We start from the raw sequence: 15,541 nt of genomic DNA, 5'->3' as shown, positions 1-15,541 counted from the left end.
GAATTTGTTTGTCTCTTAAAGGTGGAATATAATATTCATAGGTATGTTTCATTAGTGTATAATCACCTGAATATAAGAATCATTGTGTTTTTATTACTTTAGAATGAGTCCGCCACATTGAACCGACATGTTTCTACAGTAACCCTGAACGAACAAAACAAACACTGGCTCTAGACAGGCCCTGTTGTGTTTTTTTCAGCCAACATAGTTTCTCCTACATGCTTGGAAGGCCGGGCTGTATTCAGATAGTTGCAAACTACAACTTCACCTTTAGATTTTAATAGGAAGATAAAAAATGTAAACAAACATGTATCTTTAAAACTTCTTATGACATGAGGTTTGTATCTTTCTGTGTTTGTAGCGGAGAGGAAATAAGGTTGGACAGAGAGAAGATACTGAGAGCCCTCCTGATGACGGAGCTCTGAGACCATGACCCTTGACCTCTGTAACATCATCGACAGGCACAGCAGATCTTGCGTTAAAGTGGAAGCGGAAGACCCAAAGTCGTTGGCTGCAATCAACATTTGTATATTTGCATAATACGTTCAGCAGCTATAAATATATATTTGCATAAAGGGAATTGTTATATTTGCTTAATTGTTCTTTTAGAAGGACGATTCTTTATATTCATCCAACTGAAACTGTAAAAACTATAAGTGAGATAGAACAAAATGGACTCACTGGCTAACTGACTGACTCACACAAATTACAGACAAGCTACAGATGTAACTGGTGCTGCCTGCATGATAAATATGTTACATAATGAAATATTTATCTGATTTGCTTTGGGATTATGTTATATGTGATTTAATCAATACTGTGTCCATGTTGATGCCTAAACTGTGTTTCAGACAGCGACTGTTGAAGTATTGTACACTTAAAAAATCACAAGCAGAAGTGAAAGTCAGTTCACTTTCAAGTCAGTTTGTTCAAAATGTAAATGCACATTGGCGAGCATTGTAAATGTTTACTTCCTTACTGTATTTGTATGTCAGATATCCATTTTGACATGAGAAGCTATTTGCAGCATTTGAGAGTTAAGAAACGTCCTGAACAGAGTGAATTGAAAGTGAAGTCTGACTCTGTGTAGGAGATGCTGGGACTGGATTGTGCAGTCTCAATCTACCCACTAGAAGGAGACAGATCTGCAGTCACAGCTCCTGAGGCAGCTGAACACACTGATCCCGTGTTGTCATGAGGAACAGCTCATGGATCACTTTGCTATTTTTCACACGCAGTTTGAGTTTTCACCATGGATCAAATGCAAAACTGAACTCAAAAGTCATATTCTTGAAAATTAGCTATTGTTTAAGCATAATCCTGCTGCTCAACAAGTTTATTTCTGCCCTTGTTTTGTCACAATCACTGATCATCTGAGGCGGCATATGATATGCTGCTGTGCTTTATGTATTGATTGTGTTCTTGCCCTTTGGTTGGATCTTAATAAAGGCCACACCGTCACTTTGATGCTTCCGTAGCAGCATCTTTGGTCTCTGCACTGACATGGGAATGTCGACAGCCTCGCCCTACGTGCCTGTGTGGTAAGTGTGTATGTAGGCCTCACCCACCCTGTGAGGGAATGTTGTTATAAAGGATATTACTGATTTATCTGCCTCTGCACACCTATCAGGTACAGTGCAATGAGTCAGCCTGTAATTGCTGTCCTGTCCTCCAGTGAACCACTTAGTGTTACAAAATTAATCTTCATGGTACGGTACAACGGAGAGGCTCTGGTATGAGTTGAGGAATGCTGCAAATGTTTGTATCTGAAAGAAATAATGTGGAGCTAAACAGAAATAATTATGTGGGTGAGGCACAACCTATCACATCCTGCTTTAAACGTTTGTAAAATAAGGGACTGTATGAAAATTATTGGGGTTGGGAGGGGGGATAAACCTTATGTTTTTTTAAAAGCAAGACTCTACCCAACATTATTACTACTTTATTTGCTTTGAACTTTGCCCCCCTCACCCTCAAATGTTAATGGAACAATATTTTCTACACCGCCCTCATTGCACATTAAGAATGCAGTTAGCAATTGCCAAAAATTATGGTTGCAAATGGTGCATCTTGTTTAGCTGCACTCTACTTTTAAGCCAAGAGCTACTAAATGAACATTTATTAACACTGTTGCTGAAAAAGTGAACAGGAGAAAAGGTGATTGCTCTGTGGTTGCTGAGGGGCTTCAGCATTGTAATATTGTTATATTGTAATACTGGCTGTTGGCGAGAGGAAACAAGTGGCACACTCTTTAGAGATAATGTTCAGTCCTTAGTAAATTTAAAGATCCACGTTTCTCATTTCCTAAAACGGAAAAATTAGTCACTAGAAAACAAAGCCCCAATATAAACACTTGACTGTTGTCCTCTGCATGTGGCAAAAGCAACTGTATCATCCATGACACCCCTTAAAAAGCAAATTTTGTGTTTTAATGCACTTTTTTTTAACAAAATCGTGCATGAAAACAATAAAATATAATTGCCCTCTGGCAAAAAATACGCAATCCTCCCCTTTTTTTGACCCCACTCACTTTTCTTTTACTCCTTTTCTTTAAATCTGTAATCTACTTCACTCAAATTCTTCTGTACAAATTATAATTTCAAACTAAAACATTTTAACTTCGCACTTCATGTACAAAGAAACACTTTCTGAAAAAGTATTAAATAAAATGTGTCATCACGCTGCATTTTCCCACAATAGTTAACATATATTTCTAAAGTCTGCCAATTAATGTCATAAAAGTTAAATAGAAAAAAAACAAACTATTTTGGCCTTTGTTGCATGGATACTAATGGTGTTGCTACGCTGGTTAAGACCGTGTTTTGTGAGTAGGAGAATGAGTGCGTGTGTTTAAAAGGGATCAAGTTGGGTGGGGTGCACAAGATTGTATTACACAATGCCAAATCTGCCCTGAGGGGGTCTGACATGGTTTTTTTGTGCCTTCCTTCTCTCTTCCCCCTTCCTGGACTCTCTATTCTTCACTTTTTCACCCTGTTAAAAAAAGGGTCATCCTCTCAGATAATGTGTTTAGTGTGTCTGAGTGACAATAGTTTCTTTTCCATTCCACAGCATGTGTGTGTATGTGGGAAATGCAGAGGTAATCACTGAGGACAGTGTGAGGGAGTTCCCACAGTTTCGCCTTCAGCCACATTCTGTCATCAAACAACTCCACCGGTGTGTTTGTGCTCCTGCACTTCACACACCCTCCCAAAGTACAGAAGAGCACAATAGGTACACAGCAAAGTAAGATTATTCTCTCAGAAGACAAATAGTGAAATCAAACAGCTGACGGCCGGCAGACTTCACAGGTTATGTTTATTTTATTTTTTTCCAGCATTACCACAGCGGGACGTCCTGAGAGGGAAGTCCTACTGTAGATGTGCGTACAGCAAAATGGAGCCCAAAGAGCAACTTTGTGGGGCACAAACGACAATTAAATTCACAAGAAACATGTTGGAAGGGTCAGGAGACCTGTTAGCTCCACTGCATTCCCCCAACATAGATGGTGGTGAGAAGACAACGAAAGTGTGATGGACTGATAAATCTTTGCTGTCTTAGCGGAGTTGAATATGTATTAAAATCGGTCAGAAACCACCTCTGGCTCCTGAGATTCACTCAGTAAGCTGAGAACATGTGACTTGAGTCCTCTTGAAGAATGTAACCCTGTGGTTAGGTTACAGAGAACTAGGACTGTCCTCTGTTCAGATGTGAGTCCAAAACAAAAGGCAAGACACCACTGGCATTACACAGCATGGAAACAGGGGCTTTAGCGTGAGATGTCACATTTTTGTAAGTAAGGCCTGATGCAAGGACCAGACTATTTGACAAACTCACAGTGTAACATATATGCTATCATTTAAAGATACTGCTATTATATTCATTAGTAGTCTTATTGATTAGCAGTGCATTGATATTTGGCATTATGTAAACATCTTAAAGTTTTACTACTAACTTCTTCATGCACTAAAGCTTCCAATACAATCACTATGTACTGTATCAAATGTATATAAACACATAAAACATATTGCATGAACAGATTAAGTATCACGACGTATCAACACAGACATGCATAATACTCATTTTCATGTCTTTCACACTACAACGCACTCACACACACTTTCACTCTTCACAGAGAAGCTTAAGGAAAAGATTTATCTCGGTTTCTAGTGATTATAATATCATAACATGTTAAAAAATCTCTATAAAGCTTTTAAAATACACACTGTGCAATATAAGACAAAACTGCTATTTTTGGCTAGGGCCACAATGATTTTGGTATAAAATACATTAATTTCTGTTCTTATGGATATAAATAACACATCTAAAAGACTATTTTAAAAACCTAAAAAATACATTACAAGTCTTTGACACCAAGTTGTCACATGACCTTTGCATATTTTGTGACCCTACAGCAGGGTCAGGTCCAGGTACTGCCCCCCCGGCTTGGTCATGAGAGCGGGGAGGGACATGAGAGGAGCATCGCCTCTGCTGGACTGACCAATCAGACTGCTGCTCAGGAGAGAAATGGACTCCGCGGGACTCTGGAGAGGGAGAGGGAGAGGAAGAGGAAGAGGAAGAGGAAGAAGAGTTTGGGGGTAAGGACAGGGAAGAGAGACAGCAGAGTATTATCCCAGTGTAAAAGCATCAAACACAGAGCCCTTTACACCAGCACCAGATGTTACCCATCACCTTCTCAACCACCTGAAGGCTATACCTGTTATTACCAATCAATTATTACACTACAACACCACCAATTGACCGTTCGCAAAGCCCCGCACCCCTCACTAACTGCCTGTCAAGCTTTCCATTCACAGCACATAATGCAGTTTACAATGTAACTGTGGCGGATTTAACACCTAAAATGATTCGTAATCTTTTAAACAATCGAGTTGCGAAGTGAATTCCCATTTAATTAGTTTCTATCCTCACTGTTGCTTCACATAGTTAATGTTTACATTAGGATATTAATACTAATGCTAAACTCAGTAAATTGGTTGAAACAAGAGAAAGGGATTTTAGGATGATGTTGAATTTAGCAAACGTGACACTAACGCATGTTTGTTTGGAGGTGCGAGAAACTTCCCAACCCAAATAAAGAGCAGGACAGCTACAAACTCTGCTCTACTAGCACTTTGGCTCCCACGCAGTGTCCAGTTGTGAGCAGATATTTTACTTTCTAACGTAACCTTTAACCCCACACAATAACACAGTTAGATAGTTAATAACAAGAAGTAACGCTGGGTCACTGCTGTAGGTTGAAAGGCTATAGTTAGCATGCTAATGTTTAATCCATTCCTTACACTTTTACTGTTGGATTTTTAGCTTTAGAAAGCTCTGAGTACAGCTCCTACAGAGATCCATTCGCACTGTTTTGGCATTCGGAGAAATGCAAAGCTCGACAGCTCAGCTGTGCCTAGTTACGGTTGCTAAGCAATCACGGTTAGGAGGCTGGGTTTAACGGACGGTCAATTAGCCCTCTTGGCTATTGCTGTAGCCCATAAATAACTTCTTGAGAGGACAGAAATGTAGTAGCCAGTATTAGGTGAAGCAAACTGCTATCAAACAGTTTCACATGTCAGTCAGAAAAAAAAGCACCCTGTCAAAATGATTCAAGATAAAAACTAAAATCCAAGAAGTTTCCTCTAACCACTCAACCCAATCAAAAAAAAGTGTCCATTGTTGCTGCTGCGTGTGGTTAGTTGAAAATTCCCTGCCTAAGTAGGAAACCTCGCTGTCGTGTGACCAGTCGAGACCCAAGCCACAGCTACAACCCCTATCCAAACTGAATCCCCCTCAGAGCAGCCAATCCTTACCTGCCACCTGCCTCAGACACCTGAAATACACACCCATTCTTTGGGCTGTGTAAGCAATGTCCCAGCCGGGTCGTGAGCATGCACATGCCCGTGGGCGTGCATGAGAGCATCCTCGGGGGCATACTGTGGTGTGAGGAAGGGGGAGGAATGACAGACACAGGGGGCTGAGAGACAAGCAACCACAGACACTAACCTAAAGGCCACATGGACCTGTAAACTCCAGCATGGTGGTTTGTTTATGGGAGGAGAATACTGTAGATTTTTAGTCCAAATCTGTCCCTTAATTTAGTATAAACTATCATTTATCATATCCCTGGGACTCTTTACTCTTTTTCAATAAGACCTGGGTTCCTCCAATTCAAGTCTAAGCAAGCAGCAGTGCATGTGTGACAGAACAGGGATAGTAGACAGGATAAACTAGTTTGATAGCCTCTGGGCAAACACAGTGGATGCCTGACAATACACACCCACAACAGAAGGAGGTTTGAATACAACACTAGGATCCTTCAGAAAGGTATGTGTGAACTCTGAAGGCGCAGAAGATTATCTTGTATGGGAAATGTACTGCGTTTATGGTTCATTTGTAAAGAAACGTCTCTTACCTGGTATCCCTGCATCGCATTAATGAGTTCTTTGACTCCGTTGCTGTTGTAGGTCAGACCTGGCATGCGCACCAACCCCCCTGGGGAGGAGAGGGAGGAGGGGGAGGGAAAGTAACCTAAAGTGGTAGGTGAGCCAGGTGGACTGGAGAAAGAAAAGAGAGAAGGCACAGACAGACTGTTATCATGAAAATATCTAAAAAAAACAAACAAACTCTATGACTTGGAAGCTGCATGTTTCTCAGCAAACAAAGCACATATGAATCACAAGACTGGGAGTAACTTCGGGCGTCGTCTAGAAATGTTTTCTGATCAGGGACAAACAGAGGTCACTGATGTTTACCAAGTTCTCTGATACCACAGTGTTCAGTTATTAACTACCCTTGTCCCCAGCCTTTAACCTTGACAAGACACATTTTAACCAAAGACGAGCTGTTACTCTCCACTTCTAAAACGATGCAAACACAGATAGACCACTCAACACTATGCAAGAGTAACCCAAATACTTTGTGTTATTTCACAGTAACAATTTAGAAACATTTAAGTGCAATGCAATAACAAAAAAGTTGTTTATACATAACATGCAAATAGTTCCAGTGAATGTAAAGATTATCTTGAAATGTATGCAAACAGAAGGCTAAGAAAATCAAATATGTAAACAATAATACAGTTTCTTATTCGCTTACTCAGCAGCAAACAGCCCGCAAGTAAACAATGTCAGTTCAGGACAAGGAAGTCCGTTAGCTCTTAAGACTATGTATAATAGTGTTGGTGTGATTCATTTTATGTACCATGTACAGGGAATTTGCAAACATTTCTGAGATACTTTTGTGAAGGCTGAACAAATGCAAGCTCTTACAACATGACACAAATAAAATAATTATGAATATAAATCCCAGCATTATTTTAGCATCCAGGACTGAAAGTATTAAATAGTAAAATAAACTGATACTGATTACACTGAGTAACGCTTTAGGCTGTTCTGATGGAATCAAATCCTGTAATTTTCCAAAAACATTTACATGATTTTTCATCATTTCGTCTTTTTCATTGACTCCCTGTTTACCTGGGGTAGTATGCTGCGTAGTTCATGTATAGCTGAGCTGAAGCAGGGTAGTAGGCATGTCCTGGTGGCAGCGGGCGCGGGGCCAGCAACACCTGACCCATGGGAGGGTAGAGGGCAGCAGCTTCTGTGGGCAGCACAGGTGGAGCAGGGGTGAAGGAGTAGGAGGGTGGAGATAAACCTAGAGAGGAGAGAACAGTGAGAGAGACGAAATGCTTAAAAAAAGACAAACTGTAAAAGAAATAGACATGTTGGTGAAGTCACTGTTTCTGAGAGAGACGCTCATGCAAACGTGCATTGACCATAATAACTCAGCACCTGACACATGTACAGTATGTACAGTATGTGACAGTGAAAGCGGCTCACTTTGACTATTTGTGTAGACCCGAACTTCCAACATGTAAGCTTTTGATTGACTTTAAGGTAAAAAAAAAAAAATCAACACAGTTTGTACTTTACTGTAGTTATGCTTGCCCATAAGGAAGGTAACGTCTAATTGATAAATGCAAGAGCAACAGAGACATTGTTAAGATGTAGATACAATCTGCAGGACAACAAGTTATATATATGCCATTTTGGGCCTATCCATAGTTGGCGCCTTAACACTTTCCTTCAAAATATGCTTCCAGCCTCAGGCTCAGTATGTGGTTATGTGGAACTGGGACCTGCTGTCTATCTAACGTGTATTTCTGCTGAAGAAGCATAAAGATTTAATCTTGTTTTAACATGACCTCACTACTACCCACGCATCTAGCCTCTAACATTTTCAGTCATGTGAACATTTGCACTTCATAAAAAACAATTCATAAACACCACATTACACCACTTTTTATATTGTACCTTTTTTTCTTTTTATAAAACTAGGAGTGCACCAGTCCACATTATCAGACACGGAGAACAAAGCACATTTCTACGCACAAGCGTTCAGCTCTGCCCACCTTTCCCACAGCTCCACTGATTGGACAAAAGGTCTATTGAGGCTAAATCCCACAACCACCACTACCATTCTGAGAAGACTGGAGAGTTGTAAGCCATTTTGCCATATTATAGACTAGCTGACTTACTTACACTTTTCCAACCCTTTCAGATCTTCATGAATTACTTAAGCAGTGGTAAGGGAGTAAAATTAAGAATGAGTGACAAACATGCCGTTGAAGAAGATGAACTACAATCAGACTGTGGGAATACAGGTAAAAAAGGTAGAATAAACAGTTAACATGTGAAGTTTCTCAGTGCATGCAGATTGGTACTTTAATCACACTAAATTACAAAGAGGTACCACAAACACAAACACACACACGCACACAAACACACAGGGCAACACGCACTCTCACACACACAGTTTTGAATCCTCCTGGTTAGACCAGATGTCCCCTACCTACCACAGTACTAGATTGGAGAAAACCCAGCAACCCTGCCCCCACGGCAGGAGCCCACCTACCCTGCAGTCCCGAAGCACCCCCAGCTCCCAGCAGCACTTACGTCTGGACTTACATGGCGGCGGGCTGAGCCCTGTCCCACTCCTGGTCCGGTTGTGTGTGTGTGTATGTGTGTGTGAGAGTGAGCCTCCCATCAGCACCAGGCCCATCTCCTCAGCGCTGCAGGGAAACACCTCCACGTAGCGGTTGTTGGGCCCACGCTGGCTGGGCATCACATGCTTGTGGAGCCGCTGTGAGGCCTGAAGCGCCCGCTCTGCTGAGGTCATCTGGATGAAGCAGTCACCTGATGGACGACCCTGGAAACAGAGAAAGTCATGAATTACTCTGCAGCACTGTGTCAGAAAGCAAGTGAGTCCATGGGTGTGTCAGTGTGGTTGTTACATGTACCTGCTGGTTGAGGACCATGTGCACGCCATGTGGTCTGATATCGTGTGTAAACTCGCCCAGGAAGGTGAGGATGTCTTCTATGTTCGCTGTGTATGGCAGCCCCCTCAGCCTCAGGCAGTCCCTCATGCTACCAGGAGGGGGCAGGAGAGACACTGTGGGCAGCATTGACACCAAGGGAGCAGGGGCCACGGGGATCAGAGGGGCCGATGAGTACCGGTTCAACACCTAAAACACACACACACACACACACACATTCACACTCAGTTACTCTGCTTGCAGAAAAGACAGACCTGATTTAGCCCTTCCTCCCTTTTCCAGATAATTTTCAGGAAAAAATGATACACTCCATAATAGATAAAAAGATCAAAAGAGTGTATATACACTGAGACATGGCCAACTTCTTGTGTACAACAAAGACAAGTTCACGGTGTGTTTAAATGTGTGCTGCAATGTTAGCCAGAGGCTGGCTTGTTTGCATTTCTGGAGAGGACCAATAAAACTCCGTCCTCTATCATACATAAAAGTGTGAGGAAAAGCCTGTGTGTTTGCGGGCTGTAAACTTATCAGCCCGCAAAAGATAAGAAAATGAGTCCATGTGTTCATCTTACACGAGAGGGGGAAGGACTGAGGAAGACCAAAACAAGAGATAAAGACTAGCAATCTTTGTCAGAGTATTTGTGTGTACCACCATACTTATAGGAAACACACACACACAGTCCATCTTGCTATGCAGGTCCCAACCCATAAGCCCTACTCCAATAACTCCTACAACTAACTGAGGAGAAAAGAAAACACACCCGCACATTGTCATGCTCTGCTGTGAGCACACACACACACACACACACACGATTCCTAAAAACCCTCTTTTTGCCTTCAGAAAACAAAGAGGATAACAACACACTGTACATTAAAGCACACCTACATCCAGACAGACACCCTGACATACCTGTTGGACCTCTGCTGCTGTGCTTTTGAACAGCTCAATATATCTTCTCCCCAGGATTTCCTTGTGTTTCCTCAGAGCACACTGGGCGTGTTCCTCACAGGCAAATAAAACAAAGGCATCGCCAGTGGGACGGCCATCTGGATAGCGGACAAATAGGATGCCATCCTTCCCGCCGCTGACCGGACACGTCTCTTTGAGGCCCTCCCCCGGGGAGAAGAAGGTGAGCACCTGCTCGTGTGTGGCGGTGAAAGGAAGACCTCGCATCCTCACTATGATCTGATCCTCACGGGACAGGAATATTGCTACCTCATTGGAGGTACCTGGCACACACACAAGGACAAAGACACATTTACTTAACCACAAGTAGATAAACACGCCGTTGTTTTGAACAGCATTACGTTTTCCTTCTGGGAGCAGCTCTCTGTGATGGTTTGGAGTGATTTCCAAGGCTCTCTTATTCTATCATTGATAAGAATAAACTTGACTTTTATCCCTTCATGATTTTGAGTGATGTTCTGGCATTCCATTTTTATGATTATAAACATCAGCACCATTTACTGAGTTTTCTGCCATTAATAAACAAATGGTATCAAGAGATGAGACGACGAATGGACTGAAAAACATTTAATGGACATAAAAAGTCCACAGAAATGAAATAGAGAGAATACAAACTCATGCACAAAACCCAACAGCAGGGCATTTGGTTGGTCTTGTTGTGGGTTGATTCAAATTCACATTCAAACCTAAACATCCCCAACAAAGAGCTTCAGGACTTAATTTGCTATCCATTCAATTTTACTAAAAGTTACTGCTGGTAAGATCAAATTCTGTACAGTACACATAGATTCTTACCTCCAGCTATCTTCAGGAAGTCCTCTCCTGTTGCTTTGTAAACCTGCCATTAGAAGGTAACAAGCAGAAATGAATGGAGGGAACTACATAGACGATTAGATAAAGTAGTGTGGCTGATTCACTTAAAACCCCTTCAGACCCAGTGTCCATTATAATCAAAGGAGTCCGTTAATTGCTGCTAGAGATTCACTGATAGATTTCTTTTGCACAATTATTTTGTATATGGTAATCTAATGCCTCTAATTTACTTTATTTCAAATGTATCTGTTTTCCTTACCTCCTAGCGTGCCTCTTGTGCTGCTGTAACATGTGGATTTTCCCCCAGGGGATCAATAAAGTCTTATCTGATATTTATTGGTACACTCAACTGGAAATACTTTAGGTCTGAGGAGGTTAATTAGTGCCAGCTAGCAGGGTTCAGACAGGTTACCTCTATGTATCTGTTGCCCATATGGTGTTTGTGTCTCTGCAGTGCCAGGTCTCGGTGTTCTTCAGTGACAAAACGAACAAGCGCTTCTCCGTTCCTCCTCCCCTGAGCATTAAGGCACAATGCAGCCCCTCCTCTATAAAACACAACATACAGATCATTATAGAGGATGTAGACCTTGTGTCAACAGCAGGTTTCTGTATATATATGATGTTGACTTGTTGGTTAAAACAGCAACAACATACTTGGCAATGTTGAGTCCTCTGAAGAACCGAGCAATGTCCTGATCAGACGACTGCCATGGCAACCCTCTGGCTCTGATCACTGTGTTGTCGCACACTTTCTCCATCTTACTACTACACACACACACACACACACACACACACACAAACAAAGGCATTAACACAACAGGAGTGGACTTCGAGTTGATTTCAGAGGCAGGCACAGAACAAAAAAATATTTATCTTGAGCAAACTTTACTCACCAAGTGCCGGTCTCAAACTTCTCACTAACTCTCTCCTGGTTAGAAAACGTGTGGCCTGTAATGGGAATTTGTGAAAAATCACAAATTAGACCTCGAAACTGAAATAAATGACAGTACTTTGTAATCAACATGGTGATGGTCTAAAGTCTTGAGGTAAAATGCAAACTATCTTTATAAACTGAGTTTTAGAAATGTACACAAGGGCTGCAAGTAACTATTTCCGTTTGTAGATGATTCTCCCTGATATTATCTCCACTGACTGAGTATTTGTTTGATCCATAACATGTCAGAAAATAGTCTGTCACAATTTCTCCAGAGATGAAGGCGACATATTCAAATGTCCAACCAACAAACTCTAAGGCAGAGATGTTCGGTTCATTATCATATAAAACAAAAAAGTCCTCACATTGGAGAGGCTGGGAACATCAAATAACTGGCATTTTCTGCTTGAAAAATTAGGAAAATAATTAATCGACTATCAAAATAGCTGCAGATTCTAATTCTAATTTCCTTAATTATCATCTTAGCTTAAAGTTACATACTTTTCTGAACTCCTGTAAAACACACAGTAGGCCTATATGTCAAACACAATTCCTAATGTTTTATATTTTGTCTCATTGCATAAAATCCCATATGGTACTCACAAAATGGCTCAGAAAGTAGGGCAAGGACAATGCTGGCCATGATCTCAACCTGCTGCACTGCTGTTTCTGCAGGCAATGCGGCGGACGGATCCAGTGTGGCTGAAGGATCCCACATGGAGGGCACATCAACAGGTATGCTAAGAGCTGAGGAGGAGGCCGTCAAGGAAACAACAACAAGAAACAGTTCCGACACAGCAAAAAGGTGTCGTTATACGCGTGTGTTTGGGTTTGTGACTGATGTAAAATGATAAAAATGAGAGAAAATGTGAACTAAATAGAGAAACTACAAAAAGCAGCAAGTAAATGCAACACACACACACACACAGAGAGAGAGGTGTAAGTTTTCCTGTTCCAGTGGGTGTGTGGGGTTTGCCGTGTTGGCTAAACACACACTTGTTCACTGAGCGCTTAGTAAGGTGCTGCCATTGTTTCCCTATTTGCATTTCAAAACCTCTAGTCCTGCAGCCAACACCCCGTGGCTTACAAACTTCTAACGTGTATTCCGCGTATGAGATAAAGCTAAACATACAGATAAATGAGCAAAACGGTCCAAAATACCACCAGTAACAGACACTTTACATACACCAGTGTAGTTCACAGACATTCACCAAATGTAAACAGGTATTAAAAGGATACACTCTGCCATGATGTGTACATTCAAAGCCTTGAGGTCAGACGTGGGGTAGTGCTTCTTGAACTCTTTCCGAAGGTCAAAGAAAGAATAGAAACAGTCCGGGACCAGGATGTTCTGGAGAGGGAAGGAATTAAATAAAAGGATGTGAACATGTGGCCCACTGACAGCTGCCATTTTATTGCCATCATATAACTGTTTGCTCAAGCTAGTGGAGTAGTACCTGCGTAACATTAAGACATTGTGGGAGGATTTCATCAGCTTCATTGTGTGGTGGCGTTTTTATAAGTAAGGTATGTGCATGGGCGTGTCATTAAGACAGTTTTGCATGAGTGGGTCTCTGCTGTAGATCAATTTTCGCCCTAACATTAAATGCAACCATGGAGCACAGTGCTGACACAACATATCCCTTTGTGTCTGTGTGAGGTGCTGAAGGTTGCTGCAGTACTGAGAGAACATCCACCCTGGCTGCGAGGCGTTCACCCGACCAGCTCGCTCACCTTGCTTGCGGCCTCAGGGTGAATCACTTGGCGGATGTGAAGCTGCCCGTCTGTACACAAACACACCGACGTGCCTGCGCCCGCGCTGTTCACCTCGTTTGTCAGTTGTAGATGAAACTGTTGAGCATTCAGGAAAGAAGTAAAAACATTCATGATCCAGCCTCAAGCAGTAAAAAGTAAGAAAAATAAAAGCCTAAAACTTTTTCTAGTAACTACAGAGAGGTTATTACCAGGTTTAATGCTGTCTCGAGACTTGTGGCTGTGGAGACACAATCTGCTTTGGATCCATTCTCCTCTTCCACGCTCTCTTCCACGCTCTCCTCCACCACATCCTTCTCCTCTTTTTCGTCTGTCAAGTCTGGGAGGTCAGGCTTAATGAGGAGCTCATTCATCTTGCCCAACTGGTTCAGAGAAGAAGAAAGAAAAAAAAAAAAACACGTCAGTCTGGAAACAGCCTAAATAGAAACTCACATGCTGTAGGCTGATGTTACACTGTTACATGGCTGTAATGTAGACCTTTATTACATATATATTATCATAAAGTACAACAAGAGAAGCAGGCGTCTGTTTAAATACCTCACAATGTAGACATCATTATACTAAACGTATATATGTATTCAGAACAGAGGTGTGTACAGAGGAAACCTACAAAAAATCACCTGACTTAACAGTTTATTTATGAATTAATAGAGTTCTGAACATCATTATATATGGCTGTCGTCTGTATTTGAGTTTGTTTTCGACGGGAGTTCAGTTTACCTGCCCACTCCTTTACCTACCACTACATTTCCTGCTTTAAACAAACAATAATTAGCTGTAATAAGCAGTGTAGTAATAACTTTTTTACCTTTTTGTTTTTTACATCCACCAGCTGCCAAACCAACTGCACGAGCTCCTTCTCGTCCGATCCCAGCAGCTCTCCGCTCGCGCCAGATGTGGCGGTGAAAGCCACCGCCAGGTAGTCTACCTGCGCCGTCATCTGAACACAAACACAGTCCAAACAATAAAAACTAATCTAATACTACACAAAAGTAAAGGACAGTAACTGAAGAGACGCCGGAGAGGACACACGCGGGGGCCGAGCGGTATAAACACCTTTACTTTGACACCTGAGCGCAAAGGTGAGCTCCGTAAATCCAAGTTTCGTCGCGTATGAAATCTAACGTGAAGCCTCCCGCAGTCACCATCGCGGAGTAATGGCTGAACGTTGCCCGTTTTTGTAGTGCTTCTACCTGTGTGACCACGTGACTCTCTACCTGTCCCCTCCCTCCTTCAGGTGGTTCACAGATTAGGACGTGGCAGACCACGGAGGACAGAAATATCTGGGTTTTTCAGTACTCAAGTCATTTAAGTATTTCTTTGCCTGGTCATTTACCCGGCAGGTATCAAGAGTAAAATACCTGTCACCTAAGTTGAAGCGCTCAAAAAGTTTTGCCACTGGCTCTATAATAATTCAATAATTTGGCTACTACGATTTTATTTAATTTTTCCACAAATGTCCCTATTTTATGTTTAATATTTTTTAGAAATTAAAATAAATATTATTGAAAGGTTACTGAAGGCAAAGAACACCCAACAATAGTATAACACATTTGTATTTTGTCCTCGTATACAAATGAATCAAGGCAAGACCATGAAGTTATCACTGGTGTGGACACAAAAACTTGTGTGGACACAAAAACATTGTTTTTGAACATTGTTTTTGTGTTGCCACAAAATACTAGAAATAAAACAATTAACATCGGAATAATTATAG

The 15,541-nt window shown here is 41.6% G+C and overlaps 2 protein-coding genes across 4 annotated transcripts in view; one reads left to right on the top strand and one right to left on the bottom strand.

Annotated features, from left to right (window-relative positions):
- Positions 1–1,368, top strand: part of epb41l4b (erythrocyte membrane protein band 4.1 like 4B) — a 15,619-nt gene extending 14,251 nt beyond the window's left edge. The window contains 1 exon segment of the mRNA XM_035672351.1: positions 362–1,368. Within this exon segment, the coding sequence (XP_035528244.1) occupies positions 362–425 (64 nt within the window). The 3' untranslated portion in view covers positions 426–1,368.
- Positions 1,369–3,306: 1,938 nt separating this feature from the next.
- On the bottom strand, positions 3,307–14,967 carry esrp1 (epithelial splicing regulatory protein 1). 3 transcript variants are annotated; one of them, XM_035672993.1, is made up of 16 exons: positions 14,633–14,967; positions 14,016–14,186; positions 13,786–13,902; positions 13,291–13,402; positions 12,655–12,798; positions 12,011–12,065; positions 11,772–11,882; positions 11,530–11,662; positions 11,100–11,142; positions 10,248–10,567; positions 9,302–9,526; positions 8,958–9,210; positions 7,479–7,656; positions 6,416–6,557; positions 5,814–5,936; positions 4,405–4,541 (listed from the first exon to the last, which is right to left on the bottom strand). In XM_035672993.1, exons 1-15 carry the CDS (start codon positions 14,762–14,764, stop codon positions 5,826–5,828), a joined length of 2,247 nt encoding a protein of 748 aa, XP_035528886.1. In that variant the 5' UTR covers positions 14,765–14,967; the 3' UTR covers positions 4,405–4,541; positions 5,814–5,825. The 3 variants fall into 3 exon arrangements, with proteins under 3 accessions (XP_035528884.1, XP_035528885.1, XP_035528886.1); XM_035672991.1 differs by lacking the exon at positions 5,814–5,936 and having other exon boundaries at positions 3,307–4,541; XM_035672992.1 differs by lacking the exon at positions 5,814–5,936 and having other exon boundaries at positions 3,307–4,541; positions 8,970–9,210.
- Positions 14,968–15,541: the final 574 nt, after the last annotated feature.

The sequence above is a fragment of the Morone saxatilis genome, unplaced genomic scaffold, assembly GCF_004916995.1.
Source record: "Morone saxatilis isolate NCDOM2014 unplaced genomic scaffold, NCSU_SB_2.0 Contig24, whole genome shotgun sequence".
Taxonomy (NCBI): domain Eukaryota; kingdom Metazoa; phylum Chordata; class Actinopteri; family Moronidae; genus Morone; species Morone saxatilis.
Note: the sequence above shows the minus strand (reverse complement) of the source record. Positions and strands in the feature narration are given on the sequence as shown.

Excerpts from the sequence above, each read along its gene's own strand:
- esrp1 (XM_035672991.1), bottom strand. The coding sequence starts at position 14,764 with ATGACGGCGCAGGTAGACTACCTGGCGGTGGCTTTCACCGCCACATCT. Across the intron at positions 12,799-13,290 it reads TGTACACATCATGGCAGAGT|CTCTTAGCATACCTGTTGAT; the intron begins GTATCCTTTTAA and ends CCTCCTCCTCAG. Across the intron at positions 6,558-7,478 it reads TACGCAGCATACTACCCCAG|TCCACCTGGCTCACCTACCA; the intron begins GTAAACAGGGAG and ends TTCTTTCTCCAG.